A 21,258-nucleotide genomic window follows, 5' to 3' on the forward strand; every position below is an offset into this window, starting at 1 on the left:
ATCCTGCTCGGTTTTTCTTGATGTTTTTTCCTCAACTGACAACGCTGTAAGAGTATTTTACTTACGAAAACAATTCACGGTATTTACAGGATAGACCTTAAAGCAGGGATTAGTAAATTTTCATCTCTTCCCAATGGGATAGCCGGGTATTTGCAGGGAATTCAGACGCTAGTTGGTAAAGTTTGCAAAGTTCTGGACAAAGGAAAAATTTTGTTAATCAAAAGGTTGAATTTGTTGCTTAAACAAAAAAAAATTGAGAAAAAAAATAGAACTGACCTCAAATTTGCTCTAAAAAGTAAAAAATGATTTTATTCTTTAAACACCATCGATAATACTTTTAAACATAATTTTTGAAGTTGGCGCAAAAATAAAAAGTAAAATCCAGTGTAACCATGCTCCGTTTATATTTTTTTCAGAAAATTATCAAAAGTTAGGAACGAAACATTTATATCGTTGCTCAAATATGCTGTCATCAATGCATAATGTATGTGGTAGTGAAGAAACTAGACCTGGTTAAATTTATAGTTGTAGTTGAATTATGGCTGTGAATGATCTTATCTATCGTTTTTGCGCCAATTTCAAAAAATATTTTTAAAAGTATAATCGATGGTGTTTAAAGAATAAAATTATTTTTCACTTTTTAGAACAATTTTGAAGACGTTTCTATTTTTTTTCTCAATTTTTTTTTATTTCATTCTTCTTAGTGTAAATGTAGGTATTTCAGTAAAAGTAAGAAATTACCATCACGAAACTTCACCATATTTTTTTCATAAAAATGCTCCACACTAAAACAAAGGAAGAAAACTATAAGCACACCTTAAACTTTAAGCGGTTGGCACTAAAAATTTATCTTTGTTCCTCTCTGGAATTCATAATTTGTGTGTTAATTTAATTGTAACCATTTAAATATTCCGTTTACCCTAACTAATTGCCATTTCACAGCATACAAGCAGCTTATGATGCAATCCTGTATAGTTGAGGTAAACCTAACCTGGTAGTATTGTGAAGGCTAAGAAGATCCTGATTACTGCATCCCCTCGCTTCCAAGTTAGGTTTACCCCACTATGGAGCCACGACACTGAAGAAACTTGATGCTTGCTTCAGAAAAGCCTTTATTCAAAATTATCATTACAATTACTATTAATGTTACTGTGGCAACAAACTATTATAACAATGGGTTTCATATTTAATCATTTAATAGGGAAATTGCATGAAATTTACTGTTTTTTGCCCATAACTTTTGTCTAAGGAACAAACATGGTCAAACAAAGTAATGGGACTTAAGTTGAGCCATCCCCTATCCATTAAAAAAAGAATCATCAAAATCGGTTCACTAGGTAAGACGCTGTGAGTGGACAAAAAAAAAAAAAAAAAAAAAAAAAAACGTACTGTATTTATGATGTAGGTATGAACTGATAACCGCCTCCTTTTAGAAGTCGGTTAAAAATGTTGTAAAGGATGCCTGTTTTTGAGTCTTTTTCATTCTTGTTATTAGCCTTATTCAGTAATTTCCACATATTCAACGGCCCGCTACGAAACTCAAGATTAAACTTTTGTAGCATTTCAATAATTGAATCGTTTATTTCAAAAACCAGTCAAGAGAAAAAATTGCTAATTTTAGAAAAACATCTATATCACCATATTAAATTATTCAATGATGATTACAACATTGTTTATTGAAAGAATTGTTCCTTAATGTATATCCTTTTTGGTTTCAAACATTGTAATCCTAAAATTACATAAAAATTTCAATACGAAGGTAAAAATGCTTTTTCGAAATTTTATATTTCGTCACTTGACTGGTTTTTGAAATAAACAGGTCAATTAAGGTAAGCTTCGTCTTTTTTTTTTCTTTTTTAAATTTCAAACTAATATTTGTGAAAACTGCTGAGTAACACGCTGTTGAATAACTCAAGCAGCGTGTTTCCAGCGATAAAAACTGACGATTTGTAAATATGAAATCATACAGGATTAATTCAGTTATCACAAAGCGACACACTTTTGCTGTTGATTCTGATTCAATATTTTCAGTATGTTGGCCAGTTACGCATAAAATCTTGACAATCTTTGACCACAGAGAGATAAAGGAGGAACTGGAAGTGGAAACGAACGCTTCATTTTGTGATAGGTAGGATCAGCGAGAACAAGCGAGCAACGCTTTAGTAATGCTTGAGCGTTTTCTCTGCTCGTACTCATTACAAAACGAAGTGGTCCGTTTCCGCTTTCAGTTCATTTGCCATTTCTTCGTGTTCAAGCTTTAAATAGATGCAAGTTGACAACTTCATTTTTAAGATCCGCTACAAAATAAGCTCTTTCGAATCACTCGCTCATTTATAAAGCAAAATAGTGATTTTTCAAAACTTCATAACTCGGTCAATTTTGGTCGTAGAAGAGTAATTTTTAATTTGGTTGTAAATGTTAGTGTGTCCAGAATGTTTTACTAACTATCATTGATAGGACTGGAAAACTGTATAAAAAGTTAAATTTTGTAATTTTGGAACTATGCACTTATCTCTAACGGTTTAGGAATTAGCTATTGGTTAACTTTTAGAGTGGACACCCTGTATATATATTTTTTACACACACACACACACACACACACACACACATATATATATATATATATATATATATATATATATATATATATATATATATAATTACAATCTTGTACTATGCAAACTTATGAACTAAAAAAAGGAGAAACTAATAAATACTGGTATGCTTAAAATATTGTTATATTGTGTATGCAAATCAGGAACAAATAATTAAGAAAAAAGGAAAAACGTTATTTGTAATATCACTGAAGAATTATTGTCATATCATTTTTCCAGGTGATTACAATTATGACGGTGATTATGATAGCTCCAGTTCTTCACAAGGTATTTAATATCTTCTTCCGTTTTTTAACTTTAAGTATATCTTTATGGTCTGCAGTACCGATGCACTATATGTGATTATTTTTTTAGTTCATCCATTAACTCGTCGATTGTAAATCGAGATAAAAACGGTTTAAACATGTATAGGCATGGCGCCCTGTAGCGATGGTCCTGTTAAATAAAATTAATTTCTTGCATTTTAATACTTAAGCGGCATGTATGGCAAATTAAATGCCTAGGGCAGTTTTGCATGAAAGAGAGCCCGAGTGCCTCCATCTGGTGGGAGACTGGGCGTCAAAATTATCTGCGTCATTGACATCAGCGCTTTAATGGTGGCAAATGAAAGACTGGATGCCATATCGGGGGATCGCACTAGTTCCACAAAAGGCTAAATAGCCTAATGGAGCCCCATTAGAGCGAAAAAAAATTGTTTCAGCTAATTACTTGGTATGTTGGCTTCTTTTAAAAAAATCTAATGTGGACCCCACACTATTTTCTTTCATGTGTATTAAATAACATGTTTTAATACTTTGAAAGAAAAGGTGTGTGTATTTATGTACTAGCAACACTTTTTACACTCTTTCCTACACACACAAAAGAAAAAGTTAGAAAATTTTACTCTTAAATTTAAAAACAAGTGATGTTTTCCTTAGTGGCTGCTACCTAAAATTGCACAAAACTGTCGAAACGTGTATAAGAACAAAAGTTCATTAAACTAGTGCCATAGAGTGAGCAAGAAAACGCTAATTACACCCCTAATTTATTTCGAGCATATGCTAAGTGTTTTATTACACAGCTTCATTTTCCAAAAATAGAAAACTTTAATGTGATTCAATGGCGACCCAAAACTTGGTGATACAATTAAAAGCTTGGTGATATAGTTATTGCTCCGAAATACTTGGAAAACTAAGTAAAACTGGTCACTTTACAATAATATTGGCTTTTTATTTTGTATTACTAAAAATCCTTTCCCGTTGCAAAAAAAAAAAAAAAAAAACTTTTTTTTTATGAATTTTCTTTTTATTGAATGATAAATAAATTTCTTTTGAGGATTTTTTACTTCAATTGTATGTTAATAAGGTAGTTCTCAAAGCTTTTTTTTTTTCTTTTATAGACTACCAAACCTCAAATGGATATTGCAGTGTGGATGGTGAGTTTGATTTTTTTTTTTTTTATTATACAAAGTAATCTTGAAAATGATCGACTGTGGTTTGACAGTAATTTTAATATATATATTTCTTCTGTGCGGAAGTTACGTGAAAACGCTTTCTAAACTGGTGATATCATCACCCAAATAAATAACACAGGCGTTGTAATGATTGATCAGTCAAAATAATCATTAATATTAGGCTATTTTCAACGAGACATTTATTTTCGCTATTAAAACTTTGCACACCAAGCGTACTCGACCATTATTTTAAAACTACAAATCAGCAAACCCCGTTGCCAAACGTAAAACACTAAAAATTTAAAAAATAAAAGAAAAAAAAATGAAATAGACCTGTCATACGTGACGTAGCAACCATGAGGCTTTAAACGGCTGGACCGATTTTGATCAAAATTTTTCTGTGTATTTAAGTTGTTTCGGCGAATTTGGCGAAATCCGAAACTTTGCTGTGGTAACCCCAGCAGTGCAACAATGAAAAATCCGATCCAAAATGGCTAAACTTAATCTGATGCGTCGGTCTATCTATATAGCGGCTCTAGGTTTCCCTAAACAAATGATCAGGAAGTACCGTACGTAGCAACATTTGTTTCTCTGCTCAAATCCAACTGAGTTTCGGCACCAACGGCAAGAAAACTTTAAAGATTATCAAACTAATCAGTACATTATTAAAGGAAAAGATCGTGGAATTTAAAGTCGAAACAAATCTTATTCTCCTCCAGATAAATTACAACAGGTAGTTCTGTACACAACAGACCAGTGCAGTGGAAGATTTTTATCTTTGGTGGAAATAACAAATTAGGCAATATATGAAGTTTAAAAAATTTTCGTTCAGAAGATCGGACCGCTAATCAATCGGAGCTCGCTCACTGATTGGCTTGATTACAGAAACGTGGTGGCTTGCCGACTTGGCCATGAACAATAGAGTTACGTGATTATTCGTTTACATTTTAAAGCTACTGTAAATGTAATTTATTGTATTTTTTGTTTATTTGGCGAAATATTTTAAATTGCAAAGAATTGTTTTTGGTTTTTAAAGAGTGTTTAGTCATTTAGTTCAAGAATGTTTATTTTACATTGAGATGGGACGAGGGGGATTTTGCATATTCAGGGAACTGTTTTTACCTTTACCATTTTTTTAAGCGATAGCTTTTCGATAACTTTATTCTTTTTCATCTAAGGGACGTTGCAGTGGGATTTCCCGTTTGTTCTAGATGGGTAGTTAGTTTTTTACACTTAATGTCTGAGGATGATTTTTGTCCTTTGTGTATGGCCAAGGGAGCATAGCTTGCAATCTATGAAGATCTTTCAAGTTACGCGCAAAAAGAATAGTTACTGTTTGACTATCGATTACATGGAAAGGCTAATATCCGGTTTATTGGCGGAAATGGACGTATCTATTAGTTTACAGGGATGTTAGTTGGTTTGTTTTAGATGTGTACTTTTACCTCTCAATAATTTGACCTTAGTTTTGTAAAAATGAAAATTTGCTTACAGCAACATTTTTTACATCTAAAGTACATTCGATCCATATTCTCACGGCAAAAATTGATTGATTTATTTATTCACAACACATTTTTGAGCTTACCATTTTGCTTTTACGTTCCTGAACGAAATGAAAATATTTTATTTTCTTTTTGTTGTTTCCATGGTAACAATTTTTGTTTAGCCTTATTTTATTTTTGAGAATGCAATAAATGAATAAGATACTAGTGACATTATGAAACGCGTGCATAAAAATCTCATCGTTATTTTCCCTTCTCCCCTCTTAGATTCAATCAGATGGAATCGTCTTTACTTGGCAGATTGCCCAATTACATACAATCCGTGGTCAAACAGTAATGAAACAACTGCTCAGTGGGCCTTAGATAAATCAAGTTGTAATAAAAATACGCATTCTGACACAAAGTCGTTTAAAACATTTTCTTTTTTTTTATTTTTTTTTTCAGCAAAACGGTTTAAACACTTGAAAGTTTATTAAAAATTTTCAACTTTTCAATTTACAAAATTTGAACAAAACAATGTCTGTCGGGTCCTCAGTAAACATCTACAAATTGTTATGCTCTCAATGAATGTTTTCCCTCACAAAATCAAGTTGTTGCTATATTATTTTTTATGCATCTTTATAGTGTTAATTTCCGTGTATCTATTGCAGAAATTGTCGTCTGCATGCCTAGACAGTCGCCACCAGCATACCAACAAAGTAAGTTTACTTTTTCTCAACAAATAACTACCAATAAACAACAACCAACTCCCTTAGAATAAGTACAGGGTTAGCATAAAAGAATATCCAGGTTTTAAAAAATTATATTTCATAAACTATTTCACTTATCTCTATAAACGATACATAAAAATAAAGATTAACTGTGATAGTTTTTTTTTAACCCACAAATGTTTGATGTGTGCGCCTTTCTTAACGCGATGCACATCTGTAACATACATTTTGGAGTATCAACTCTCAATTTTTCGTCATGCTGCACATGTGCGATCTTTCAGTTTTTACAATGTTGTAAACAAAGGTGGTGTATAAGCACTGTCTTTGATGAAACCTCATAAAAAAATCACAGGAGATAGGTTTGGGGATCCAGCTGACCAACGCTTAAAGGGTAAATCATCCTTACCTGCACGGCCAATCCAGCTTTGTGGATCGGTGCAGCGGAGCCAATGGCTCAGCCAAGTGGAAGAAATTGTGTTTTTACACCCAAACCACCGTTTGGGGGTAAAAACCCCTGTCGCAAATATCCGCAGTTTCCCTTATGGGAAAATGCCACCCGTATCCGGGCTTTTGTTAGCTTTCGTAGTTTACACAAAAGCCGCTAAAAATTTATCCGTTCACCTTGATGCATAAAAATTTGCGAAATCAAAACTTCAAAAAGATTTATGTGTGCCGATACATTAAGAATTTGGGTCTTTAAAGTATTTTTCAAATAAGTTTTTTTTTTTTTTTGTGTGTGTGTAGTAACGACATCTCGTTCAGGTTTTTAAAGTGATCCGTCGACATGGTGGACATTATTAACTTCATTCTTCTTCGTTGCAGACAATTACTATGCCGGCGATGGACAACAACAGTGGAACGATTATGACAACGGTAATCAACAACAGTTTTCCAATTATGACAACAGTAATCAACAACAGTTTTCCAATTATGACAGCAGTAATCAACAACAGTCGAGCAATTATGACAACAGTTATCAACAACAGTGGAGCAGTTATGACAACAACGGACAACAGCAACAGTGGACCAGTTATGATAACGGTGGACTGCGTAAGTGATTCAAAATGATGTGTTAAGAAAAAAAGCGCATTTCTCACTAGATTTTGCTTTATCTCCACCATAGTTCAATAAAAGCAAGTGTTTGTAAAATAATACTCTTCTATGGCATTATCGTTTCAAACTCGTAAGGAAAGGCATAACATTTTTCTATTTATCACAGCATTCTCTTCATTGAATCAACATTTTATGCTTATCATTACTTTTAATGAATTCATTTTTTTTATTTTTCTTGAACTGTGAGGTGAAATATAAGAATTCTGCAAGTAATATTTCTGCACCTCAGAGCTAGAAGGACGTAAGTCACATTATGGTAATTTTACAGGAAAAAAGGATTTTTTTTTTTTTTTTGGCACATGCAAAGGATGGGACGCACGCTCTTTTAACGCCGGTAAAAAATTGAAAAGGATTTTTTTTTTGTTTGAAAGAATTACGTTCACATGACTTGATGCGGAATAGGCTTCTACATACAATGCATTTTTCATCGGAAAATCGCAATTTTTGGACTTACGTCAGTCAAGCTCTGAGTTACTGATTTGACGTTTTAACGAAAATTGAGAGAACGAGGTGAATATTTCTTCCTGGGGCAGCTAGGAATAAATTTCTGAGGGGAGAGGAAGCGATCATAACAGTAATGTGACCTTTGCTTAGAACTAGCAATGTGTGTTAAAGCTGAGGTTCTGAAAGGGTAACCATCAAACACCTCCTCTCTGCATTCCTGTATGTCTCTCGATCTCTAATGACGAGAAAAGAAAGTATTTAATAATGTTTACCTTCCAGATCCTAAACAAAATTGAATTTTACTAGATTTTCAACTGTTAAACTGTTAGGAATCTATACAGATGAAAATTTCCTCAAGAGTTCAAACCATGTTAGAAATCCGTATAAATTGTTGTAAGTCCCGCTATGTGTTTATACAGTAGCAGACAAAAAACCCCTTATTTTGAGATATTGACACGATTTAAGCTGCGATGAACCTACCTTAACCATTTTAGGTTGAAAAGCAAATAAAATGATATTTTTATAATTTTCTTAAAATTTACAAAAATCACAAATGTAGTTTATACAGTAGCAGACAAAAAACTGCATCACTAGCAAAAGTTCACATCATAAAGAATTTCTCGAGAAATAGAAGATCAATTGTTCCAACTTTTGTCACAGAAAGCGTATACTTTCAGCAGACATGTTTCAGTAAAAATTAAATTACCCATGCATTTAAGGAAACAGGAACAAATTTATGAAATAAAAACCATTTTTTGATCATCCTTCATCGTAAATAGCTTGGAACATGCTGTTAATTTCAGCAATAAGTTTACTTACTATGTACTATAATTTTAAACATTTTCGTGAAAGTATTTCCTATTAATATATATATATATATATATATATATATATATATATATATATATATATATATATATATATATATATATATATATATAAGTATTTCTTTCAACGATATCAATTTTATTAGTATGTTTTAGGCCAGCGGTTCCCAAACGTTTTAGGTCACGGAGCCCTTAATGATTTGCTTTTACTTAAAGGAACCCCATTATTATTTATGACTAAAAGACAAAATTATAACGATCTAAGAGTCAAATGATAAAGATGAAAAATAATCATCATTCGATTACTTTCTTCTGCATAGAAAAAAAAAATCTCCATTACGTGAGAATTTGCTTATTTTGACATATTGACACGATTTAAGCTACGATGAACCTACCTTAACCATTTTAGGTTGAAAAGAAAAAGAAATAATACTTTTATGATTTTCTTAAATTTACAAAAATCACAAATGTAGTTTTTAGCTGTTTCAGCATCGCTACGCTCTGAATGAACCCACTTGCCACAGCAAGTGCATCTGCATCACAGTTCGTTCGTTCCACATAGCACAAAGTTGAACGTTTGGATCACTTGAAGAGTTTTCAAAACTAAAAAGTGGCTTGCCCCTTTTCTTAACAGATTTATTTATTTTCCTTCGCCGTGTTGTCACTGATTTCTCTTTCTTTGCCTTGGATTCAGTTTTGATGATTAGTCCCAAAACCTTTTCTGCAAATTTTCTTTCGGCTTGTTTCTTTTTCTATATCTTTTCTTTTCTTTCAGCTACTGTTTCTTCCAAAACTGCCTTCATTGGAGTTCCCGTTAGAATTGACCAGTGGCCATTTCTTTTAGAACTTTCCTCTACCCTTTCTGTTGCCAATTTTGGAATTGGTGAAAACTTTTCAACCGAATGAAGAAACGTTTTTTGAGGCACTTCCTGAACGTCTTTCATGAGCAAGGTGCTACGTCCAGTAACTCACCTTCAGACGCATTGATCGGATTTACAAGATTATTTTCTTCATAAAAAATTGCTTTTGACCTATACAGCCGGAAAAACGCTTCCAGGGTGTAATGCCGTCACCATGGCGGAATCACCCCCGGAGAGGTGACGTCATAACCCCGATCCGACAAGATGGAAAGAAATGTAGATTTAAAGACATCAAAATAAACGGAAGTGATCAATATTCTTGATTAAACTATAGGCTAAAATATCTAGGTAAAGGTTGATCATAGCAAATGCAGCCATTGTAGCATCTAATGCTACATACCTCAACTTATTCAAAATGGAAAAATAAGATCAAACTTCTTCAAAACAACGTTTGTCACTATAAGAAAAAAACAACGCTCGCAATGGCTGCCATTGGAGTCCATCAACTTGAGGCATTCGTTGCAGCATCGTTCACTACAGGTCAGGAACTTTCAGGCCGGCTATTCGGTTTCCTTGATTGAATATCAGGGGTGGAGGCATTTCCCCAGGTGGCGGCAATCCCCCGTTCTACCCTAGTTCAGATTGCGAAATCTTGAGCGTCACAAATTTTTATAAACTTCTGGATTAAGGTCAATTCGTACTAGATATGAGCCACGGTAAAATAGCATGTGCATATGCTTTAGTTCAGCTGCAAGGACGGTCCAAATTTGCTTGTTTGACCATGGAACCGTAATAGCGTTTTCTTTAGAATTTGAAATTTGGCACAATATTTACTTTCCTAACATCTGTTTCTTCTCTTGTTAGTACAACATAGGGTAGGTGGAAATTATTATATACTGTTAATGCATACAGTTGGGTGATAATGCAATGTAATATCAAGAAAAAAGTAAAACAAGGTTAATTTCCAGGGAAAGGACCATTGCTTTTCGGGAACTAAACTATAAACTTTGGATACCCGTTACTGCCAAAATAGGGCCGATGCAGTCAAACCGTTTTGCCGGGGCTCATATCTAGTGGGAATTGAACTAAATCCAGAATTTCTTCCAGATCCGTAACTCTCAAGGTCGTGCCATTTGGTAGTTAATTTAATGTAAGATGTAAATGTTCTGAAGGTTAAAAGCCATTTAAGAATTTTCAAATTCAAAACATTTTCATTAGTGATTTCTGAGTTCATGTTGTCGGTTTTGTTCTGTCCTTTACATTTTTTTTTTCAAATGACTTGTCCACAATGTTTAAATAGTTAATTTCTTTTCATTATTATTATTATTCTTTATTTACTTATTATTATTTTTTTCTTTTTGCAGTGAATTACAATCAAGGGCTGAGTTCTGGCACTGGATTAAATATAGGTAGGTGACCGAAACGAAAAGTTTTATTTAGCAATAAACAACCATTTCTCATGATGAATTAAAAAATAACTTTATAACTTTGCAAAAGAACAAACAACGTTTACAGCGTTTTATAAAGCCCCTTTTGTTCAAACTGTTTAAAACTCCTTTTTAATCTAGCAACAAAATGATTTCTCCTTTACTAATAATAAAGCTGAAAGTCTGTATGTCTGGATCTCTGGATATTTGGATGTCTGTTACGCGCATAGTGCCTAGACCGTTAGGCCAATTTTCGTGAAATTTGGCATAAAATTTGTTCGTAGCATAGGGATGAGCACCTCGAAGCGTTTTTTCAAAAATTCGATTTTTCCTGTTTCTATTCCAACTTTAAGAACATTTTATTGAGCAAATTATCATAACATGGACGAATAAATTATCATAACAAGGTCGAGTAAATTATCACAACGTGGATGAGTCAACTACCCTATGCTACCATGGGCGAGCAAATTACCATGGCAAATTTGCGAGAAATCCATCATCCATTATTTGTAATTATACAGACGAACCAAATGATCCATTAATTTTTTCTACTACGGGCAAAGCCGTGCGAGTACCGCTAGTTAAAAATAAAAATGCTACAACAAAGAGTAACTTATCAAAATTCAAAAAAACTCGTTGTTTACATACGTTTTTGATACTTTTACCGAAGTAATTCACAGAACATCAGAATTTATTTCGGTTTAAAACTTAATTATAGAAACAAAAAATTATTTTTTTATAGGTCACGTGTGTAAAGGTTTTTGTTTTTTTGAATGCAAACAGACAGCTTTAGTTCACTACGTATGATGTCAATTCGAAATTATTTAGCATTTAAATTACTTTTCCGGAGATCTTTAGTGTTACTTTTTGCATTTAGAAATGAAACTGAAAACGACCTATTTAAAGATTTCCATTAAAATTTCAACTGGTTATTTAGTAAAAATTCAAATTTAAGGTATTCGAACCTGAAAAAGATCCTAATATTAGCTAGAATGAAAAAGTCAAGTTCTCGCTTTTAGGAGTTTGAAGAACGTCGATAACATGAATAATTGAAGCATTATTCGGCATGTAAGGTAAGCGAAATTAGCAAGGTTCCATCTCACTCATAACTTTGTTTTCGGTATTTGGATGTCATACCGTCGACGTTTAAAGCCGTGGTTCTCAAACATTATTATCCCGGGAACACATTTAGGGATTTTTTTCTGTTTTTCGTGGACTCCCCGCTTAGGACTAGTTCCAAAATTAATTAAGTAATGTAATATCTACATTCGATTGCTTAAAAACAGAGAGTTGAATTGTTAAGTTTCTACCAAAGTATTCCAAAATCAACAGATAAAAGCGAAATCTATAGAAATCTGACACAAACACACAAAGAATACAGTTAAAGTTTTGTTTTGACTTTAGGTCAGTGTGCATGCCTTAAACTGTTCTCAATTTTTTAAACAATCGTGCTATAGCGTGGTGAAACTTTTTTCCTCGTTTCAGAAATTAGTTTGAAGTTTGGAAATGAGCAATAAAAGATTGTGTGTGTGTGTATGTGTGTGTGTGTGTGTGTTTGGCCATTTTTTAGCTAACTCTAAATCTAAATCTATATCTTCTCCGTCGTCAATGCAGTATTTTTTCAGGAACGAAATTGCATATTAGGGCACAAGTAAATATTGAATACAGAGAAAAGGGAACGTTCCGCAGAAACAGAGTCAATTTTTATTTTCATTTTAAAACTTATTTCGAAGGAGTTCATTTTTCTGTCGTGAAAAAACTTATATTCACATTATATAAAGAAGTATTTACGATTCGTACACTTTCGTACACTTCTTATAGAATGCCTATACAGGGTGTCCCAAAAGGTCGTTTGCAAACTTAACATACTGGTCTGTCATATGATAATGAACAAGATTTACATAGCAACATGTGTTCGCAAACGCAATGCTGGCGCACTACATGCACACAAAATCAGACACTAACGTATGCACAACATGTCGCATATCTATTACACAAAGACGATTTTACACAACATTTTAGTTTTTAAGGAAAACTTAAAGCAGTTGTTAAAATTTGCGTCCCGCCAGCTCCGATAATCACTCTGCAACGACAACGCAGCGATTGGTGAATTCTTGTCAGAATGGATCGTTTTTACGACGGTTGCTACTTTGTCGTTGCGACGCGTGTAGGACAGTTAAAGGCAGAAAATTTCAACAACAGCTAAAAGTCTTCCTTGAAAACTAAAATGCTGTGTAAAATCGTCTTAGTTTAATAAATATGTGACATGTTGTGCATCTGTTAATGTCTGAATTTGTGTGCATGTAGTGTGCCAGCATTGTGTTTGCGAACGTATGTTACTGTGTAAATCTTGTTCATCATCATATGACAGACCAGCATGTTAAGTTTGTAAACAACCTTTTAAGACACCCTGTATATTAGGAATAACTATATTTAAATTAGATCCCGGCTAGTGTACCCTCATTTGCATCTCAGGTACCCATATGTTTTTCTTTCCTTGAAATGGACTCTTTGAAGACCAACGGGAGCCAGGGTCCATGTTGAAAACTGCCGGTTTAAAGTAAAACGAAATAAAGACGCATTTCAGCAGTTTGCAGTAATATTTATTCCTGCAAACTGCTGAGATGCGTCGCGCAATTTTCCGAACAAAGTAGTCCCCGTTGAGTGAGTCCTAAATTTATCTACACTCATTACCAAAAGTTAAGCACGGAGAGGAAATTGTAAATTTCCGGAAGCCAATCCAAATTAGAGAGGCCTTAACTCGTAGCAGTGGTAGATATTAGTAGTAGATGGTGGTACAGCACGTATGCAAATAAGCTAGAGAACAGTCAACCATGGTTTCGTGACAAGAAAAGTGCAAAAAAGGTAGTCGTATAAGAAGGCAGCATTATGAAGGGTCAGAGGAGAAGCTTGTAAGCTCCGATAAAAGGTGTTTAGTTTTCAAAGCAGACGTGTTTAAATGGCTTTCAGAACACAAATGAAGATTCTTAGCGATTCATGCCTTCGGACACATTGGAGCAGGACAATCAATCAAGATGTTGCTCTTTTCTTCGGCACTTTTCACTCAGTCATTTCACGATCATGGAAATAGTTTCTAACTAGCCAAACAATTGTCTGAAGACCTGTGACCAGTCTCCCAAGGGTTACGAACTTCACGGAAGATCGATATAATGCTGTTGAATCGGAACCGAAGAGCGATCCCACACATGTGACATCTATGGCTGCAGTGGCCACTGATAAGACGATATCTGCTTCGAAAGCTACACATGATTGAGCTGTATGCCCGGGTACTACGAGTTTGTGATCCTGTCTCTGTCCAATCCCGAGGACCGCGATTAAAGTGGTACCGCCAACATGTCAGTTGGACTGTGTCTGATTGGGGCAATGTTATGTTTACAGAACAGTGTCAAGATTTGCTCTTCAACCTGATGACAGGTGTGTAAGGGTCTGAAGAGAAGAAGGCACATGTTATCGGCTCCAGAACATTGCCAAATATCACGCATTCCGAGGTGGAAGTACACTGACCTCAAAAAGTTAAGGTACAACATGTTTTTTGAAGCTCACCATATAAAAAATGGCAGTAACAATAAAATGTATAGCTTGCATGAATGATACTAACAAACTTTAAAACCACTTGTGAAAAAACGATAGCTACCACTTTTATTTAATAGAAAGGAACATATATTTATGAGGGAGATAAAGAATGCAAATATCAAACTTTCGTACTTTTGTGTGTAAGTTGCGTTGATTTTCAACTGTTGTAGGCAGTTTCGGTGGCAATAGTCAATAGAGTTTGGAAAATGTTTCAGAGACGTCGATTATCCAATCGTTAAGGTGGCGGGCAGTTGGATGGATGGAAATGGGATGTCGCAGGCTGCTCCTGCTAGACGTCTCAATGTGTTTCGTAATGTTGTTCAGCGACTTTAGGATCAATACCAATCCGAAGATTCTGTGTGTCTAGAAGACCTGTTTTAGGCCGACCACGAGCTACAACACTTGCAGAAGAACGCTTTCTAGTTCTTTTGATCCGAAGGAGAAGAACCACTATTGTGCCGCATTTCGTTGCAGACCACTTTGCAGCATCAGGAAGAAGAATCTCTGCTACTACGGTGCGAAATTGTCTTCACAATGCAGGTCTCTTTGCAAGACGACCAGTTATGTGTGTCCCCTCAACGGACCGCAGCAAAGGACCCACTTATGCTGGGCAAAAGAACATTTTTCCTGGACCCAGCAGCAATGGGCTCCTGTGCTGTTCCCAGATGAGTCCAGATTTACATTGGAGAGTGATTCAGGGCATCTACTGATCTGGAGGGAACAGCGCACTAGATACCATCAATTCAACCTTGTTGAAAGACACAAGTATAGAGGTGGTGGAATCATGGTTTTGACAGGGATCTCGTTCGGTGGTCGCACTGACCTGCATTTGTTTAATGGAGGAACTCTGACTGGTTTGAGATGTTGGGATGACAGTCTTGATCCTCATGTCCGCCCAAATGCTGGTGCTATTGGTAATGCCTTTGTTCTGATGGATGGTAATGCACGACTTCACCGAGCTTGGATTGCTGAGGAGTATCTTGAGGAACACGGTTTGGAACAAATGGAATGGCCAGCTCCATCTCCGGACCTGAATTCGATAGAACATCTTTGGGACTATCTTCGCAGACAGGTTGCTGCTTTAAATCATCCTTCAAGGTCGTTAGATGAGCAGGAACAAGGCTTACTATGTGTCAGTCTTCGCTTCCTATTCCAGTGTTCGAAAACTTAATAAACAGCATGGAAAACCGATGCCGCCAATGCATTTAAGTTGGGGGTACTCATTCCTTATTAGAAACCATTTTTGTATTGTTTCAATGACATTTTACTGCATTAGAGCACATTTTGCTTCCTTGTACAAAGGAGAGGAATTATTGTCTTCCCGAAAAAACTACCACTCATGTTCAAACATAAATTTCGCTTTTCATTTCTGAAAACGATTTTTTTTTCTTGACGATGTCTCTACTTGTTTATGTTTGCAAACGTATAAGGGACTAAAAAATGAATTTTCGCTGTTCCTTCATCTATTTTGACGAGTTTCATCATGATGGTGTCATCAATGTGTGTGTGTGTGTGTGTGTGTGCGTGCATTACCACAAGGCACATTGATACAACCGTCATACAGATGTTAGCAAAAGGTATATGATGAAAAAACTTTCATTTTATTTCTCGCAGCATTCATTTAAAATGCGCCAATAGATTAAAAATGAGATTTGCAAAGTTCTAGCTCAATCGGATAATATTAACCTGTATCTCAATAACTGTAAAGTTGAGAAAAACAGCGATTTTCGGTAAAAAAAATTGTAGTTTTTCCCTCTCTAATACAAAACTTATTCATTCTTTGGTATTGTCTTATTTCATACGAAATTTTGTTGACTTGAATTTTGATTGCATCTGCATTTTCGATAAAAATAATTGAGTGGTATTGTGTATTTTTCAAGTCAGCTGGCAGCGGACACCCTCAAAGTCGCTTTAAAATATTAAGTAAATAAAGTAAAAACCACTTTAATTCCTTCAGTGGAATGTAAATATCTATTCATTATGAGCGATTTGAAAGCAAAAACAAGGATATATGCAATGGTTCAGGGGTTCTGACTATATAACCCATGGCTAAAACAAACAACTGTGTGGTGAGCTTTTCAAGTTAGTTTTACAAGCCTTAAATGCAGACCGTCGGGAGTTCAGCTTTTTACAATATCGCAGTAATCTCTATGTTAGGGATTGATTCAAGTGCGAAATTGGAAAATTTGAGTGCCGTCTTTAACTGTGGTCCTGTAACGAAACAGGCAACTTCATTCTTCGCGGGAGGCTGAAAGAACCGTTGAGATCTCTTGACACTTTGTAAACATTGTATAACCATCGTTTCCAATGCAAGTTTTCAAGCATTGAATTCGGTGTGAAACACTTCGCCTGAGATTTAATGGGGAATGGATATACTTTCAATTTCCTGCGCATCGACCATGAATTGAAGACAGAAAAACGGCATATTTTAAATTGGGCTCATGTCTCCCTAAAACACATTAGTACGTTGCCTTCTAATGTCCCGATTCTGCTCAGCTTGTTTTAAAACATGTATCAAGTTAAAATGAGCGTCGGAGAAGGTGGAAGATACTTTATAAAATGTCACTTAAAATTACTTAGGCTTCACGATACTGACTAAAACTATTAACTAACATTTTTGCTTCAGTCTTTGAAAATGAAGAAGCATAAGTGGGATCTGTACCTAGCACTAGCAGTATAACAGAGAAAAAAGCTGTTGCAAAAGTTCGAAACATTTCATGTTGATATCCTCACAGAGACTCTTTCATGCAATCTTGTTTATCGTCGGTCTGATGCTTTTGCTCTACTTTTATTTTGTTGACTGTTTTGTAATGCAGCAATAACTGTCAGGTTTTCAATTGGTATATCAGCAAATTTTATTTTATTGATTCCTTTTTTTCTTTTAGGAGGACTTGTAAACGGAGGTCAAATAAATTCATTTTTAAATCAGCTAAGTGAATCAACGTAAGTTTTTCTGGAGATATAAAATGCTTTTTTTCTGTTATTTAAGATACACATTTTGGTATACGATTAAAGGCATAATTACGCAAAATTCGGAAAATAATATACGGAGCTGCCTCCTGGCAAGAAATTGAGCACTTATTGTGACAACTCAACGGCTACAGAAGGATGGCACCTCAGAACATTTTAAAAATAATATTTGGGTTCACAGTGAAATCATTATCATTCGAAAAATGGATAAGAAGTAATTCTCACACTATTATTAAAAATTCTATGTGTTGTATGTTTTCTCATTAACCGTACTAAGAAGATAAATAGGTAATAGTGTTAATCATGTAAGTAATGATAAAAATACCAGGGTATGATTTAGACTAGTCGAGTAGATATTTTCACATTGATTACGACGACAACAACATACTTATAAGACAAGATTTAGCTACTGTCTAATACCATTGTAGCTCAATCAGTAATGAAATAAAAAATGCCGTTAAGCAACACGAGAGGATATCAATTGTAGAACCAAAGACAAAAAAATTCTGAAAAATATCAGAAAAATCGTATTTACGTCATACCAAGTGTGAAACTGGCATAATAAATGTAGAAGTGATAAAAGTATTTCAATTTTTATGCAAAGAAAACAGGAAAAATAATTAATAGTGAATGCAAGGTTTTTTTATTATTATTATTTTGATTGGAAACAGGATGTTTTCACACTCATACCCAGATAACTTAGATGTTGGTAAAAGATATTGTACATGCTTAATGCTAAGTTACTTGCAGTTTAATTGGTAAAGACAGGCGCGGCAGCTGCCTGAAACTGCATCAAATTCAGAGAAATATTTCAGTATTCATCCCTTAGATTGTTCGGAGGTTCAAACTCATTAAAGCAAGGTTTTTTTTTTTTTTTAATTTATTTTTTTATTTTTTTTTATAAGGCAATAACTTTAAGGGACCAAATGAAAATGGTTGTACAATACAATGGGAAAAATGTTTGAAGGTACCTCGTGGCTTCGAACTTAATTTTCTAACTAATTTCACTTTGGAATGCTAATTATAATTTTATAATTGTTTTCGTGCATTTAAATATGCACGAAAATTAGATGGGAAGAACTTTGAGAATAATCCTAAAATAATGTAACGTAAATGTCTTTTTTGAAAAATTAAGATCTTAGTCCAGAAACATGGCTTTATCTTGGTAAGCTTGAATGTTCCATGAATGTGAATTGAATGTTCGAATAATTTATTTTTTACAAATGAAGAACATTAGCGCCTAAGTCATCAGTTCATGAGCTCTCTAATATTTTTTGACAAGGTTCTCATATCACTATACAACTTTCTAAAAGTTCTAAAGTCATTGGTTGTTTAGAGTCATACAATGAGCATTCTGAGGAATCCACCACTTCGATTCTATAGAGATGGTCTCGTAAACAGTCGTGATTTTTCAAATAAAGATAATTCCATTGATGCTACAAAATCCGTCCAAGTTTCACACATTCTCACGTTGCGTTGAAAATGGCCACTGACGTCGAAGGTACATTGTAGCAAAACGTTTAACAAATAATTAATACAAAATGAAATAAAGTTAAATAAAAGTAAAATAAGCCCGGAATAACAGTTTATACGTATATGCAGGAGAAAACCCGATGGTGTGGAGGAGAGGATATTTAAAGTTGGAGATTTCAAACCTCGTCAATGATTCTTTGCAACTTTGTTTTTGTAAGTACATTAGGTAACAGGCAGCTTCAACGTAACGTTCAGTGCCCTAAATTATAATTTTGCCTCTTTTCGCGTCATACTGGTGCATTCCACTAAATCATTTTTTTTCAGTACTGTCACTAATAACTGAATGACAAGGAGGCCATGAGTTTAATAACAAATTTAAAAAGGTAGAAGAAATGCTTGAATATTGTTCGATCACATTTTGGAAGAAATATAATGGAGGAAATGGAACTTTTTAGGGTTATTGTAACCTTCTGGCAATCGACCGAAGTATGAAGGCGAGTAAAGTACTAAACAAGCCTTTTCTTATTTACCCGCTACTTTGAATAACTGGAACACCAAATTTTACACTATCTCTCCCTATTTAAACTAAAATACATGTGTTTTACCAGTGCCGACTGTTCACGTGAACAAGTGCAACGCTATTTACCATAAATGAGACAGTGAGAAGTAAAGATATGTAAGTGGATTTTTTAAAGTTTTGAACAAAACGAGTTCAAAGTTCAGATCCTAGGTAGGCTTTCATTGATTTTTTTCCTGAATCGTACTGTCTAGCAGCACCTATCAGAGCTACCAGTATCATATCTTGCCCCATAAAAGAAAAGAGGTTCTCCTAACATTTGCACTAGTTGTCACGGAATTTTTAGTTTTGGCACTTACATCCTTTTGTTTCTCACTGCCTCAATTGTAGAACGTACAATTGAACCAAATTAATTAGATTTCTTTTTTTTTTCATATTTTACTCAGTTTTAATCATCAATATCTTGCGGAGTTTTAACGAATTATTGTTTTAACAAAGCAATGAAATATATAAAACATGTCATAATTATTTCAAACTCATCCATTTTTACTCTTCTTTTTGTTTTACAGAAGTAATAACAGATAGATGAATGATCTTGACAAATGGACTAGTTCTAAAGTGACAGAGCTCAAAGACTTTAAAGATATTATCTGCTAAATAATTGATGTAATACATATATTCGTTATGTTAATTAATCTCCGAATAATGAATCTCCTAAGGATATACTTTTTGTATGGATCAAGGAAATAAAATATTTACATGGTTTAAGTTCTCTAATAATGATGTTTTACAAGGTTTCTCTTTCAAAGTCCATACGGCAATAATCACGCATACATGCATTCGTATCAACGCACACATTTATTTGTACTAGTGTTTGCCCAGTGGTCGAAATTCGACCATATTTATAAATGAATATTTGAGAAAACTTGAATGAATTTCACTATTTCCAACATTTTTACTTCTACTCTTACTCATGTTTACTGCATATCGGGGGAAACGTACAATTTTTATGTGTACACACAATACCAAACAGTAATAATTTATTCCAATTTTACTTTTTGTCTGTTAATCTCAAAATAAATGGATGAAAGGGGATATTTCGGTAATGGGGTCGTTTCTGAAATTTTAAAAGTATTTGTTTTGAAAGAGCATGCTTCAAAACCTGGGTTTTAGCACTTTGAAAAATAATTTGAAAAAAAAATTAATGTTTTTTAACAATTATTTTAATCGGTGAGCAGATTGAAAATCATTTTTTACGCTTCTGCACATTGCATCAAAAGCGATTCAATGCCATTAGTGCATTGCGCAAATTATCATAGCGTAAACATTTAGAGCGACAGTGGAGCAGCGCGCCAAAGTACATCACTTGAAACGTCATAAAGACAGCACCTTATTTCCAGAATCGGACTTTTAAAAAAAAATAATAAAAAATAACTTATGAAAATAAAAGTTTTTTCTGGCTCCACGTTATTATTTTTTTGCTTATTCTATCAATTTCAGTGACTAAAAGTAGCACTTTTGATTGAAGGAAACAATCCCATTGAGAAAATTTGTGTGGTCATCAAATTCTTGGCTTGAACAATTTTATTTTGGATACCATGTTGCTTTGTGCTAACCCTATTCAAATAGATATTTTTCTACTCTTTGTTTACGTATGCAAAGGAAAAACATTTTTCGCGATGCCATTGGAAACAACAAATTTGACGCCAATGGATAAAAATCACCAATTATCCAATTTTCAAAATCTTCCCGTTTGAAATGAAGCATCAAAACT

At 34.1% G+C, this 21,258-nt stretch overlaps 1 protein-coding gene across 43 annotated transcripts in view; it reads left to right on the forward strand.

The window, feature by feature from the left end:
* The window catches only part of LOC129228697 (uncharacterized), a 108,712-nt gene extending 88,476 nt beyond the window's left edge, over positions 1 to 20,236 (forward strand). For 12 of the 43 annotated variants that reach the window (XM_054863406.1, XM_054863420.1, XM_054863419.1 and 9 more), the window contains 8 exons: positions 2,835 to 2,882; positions 3,994 to 4,029; positions 6,200 to 6,247; positions 7,082 to 7,151; positions 7,218 to 7,309; positions 10,868 to 10,912; positions 17,410 to 17,467; positions 20,054 to 20,235. In XM_054863406.1, the coding sequence (XP_054719381.1) occupies positions 2,835 to 2,882; positions 3,994 to 4,029; positions 6,200 to 6,247; positions 7,082 to 7,151; positions 7,218 to 7,309; positions 10,868 to 10,912; positions 17,410 to 17,467; positions 20,054 to 20,069 (413 nt within the window). In that variant the 3' untranslated portion in view covers positions 20,070 to 20,235. Of the gene's footprint in view, positions 1 to 2,834; positions 2,883 to 3,993; positions 4,030 to 6,199; positions 6,248 to 7,081; positions 7,152 to 7,217; positions 7,310 to 10,867; positions 10,913 to 17,409; positions 17,468 to 20,053 lie in introns of all 43 variants that reach the window. The other 31 variants (XM_054863436.1, XM_054863435.1, XM_054863427.1 and 28 more) reach the window with 6 other exon arrangements.
* Positions 20,237 to 21,258: the final 1,022 nt, after the last annotated feature.

This window comes from Uloborus diversus, chromosome 1 (assembly GCF_026930045.1).
Source record: "Uloborus diversus isolate 005 chromosome 1, Udiv.v.3.1, whole genome shotgun sequence".
NCBI lineage: Eukaryota > Metazoa > Arthropoda > Arachnida > Araneae > Uloboridae > Uloborus > Uloborus diversus.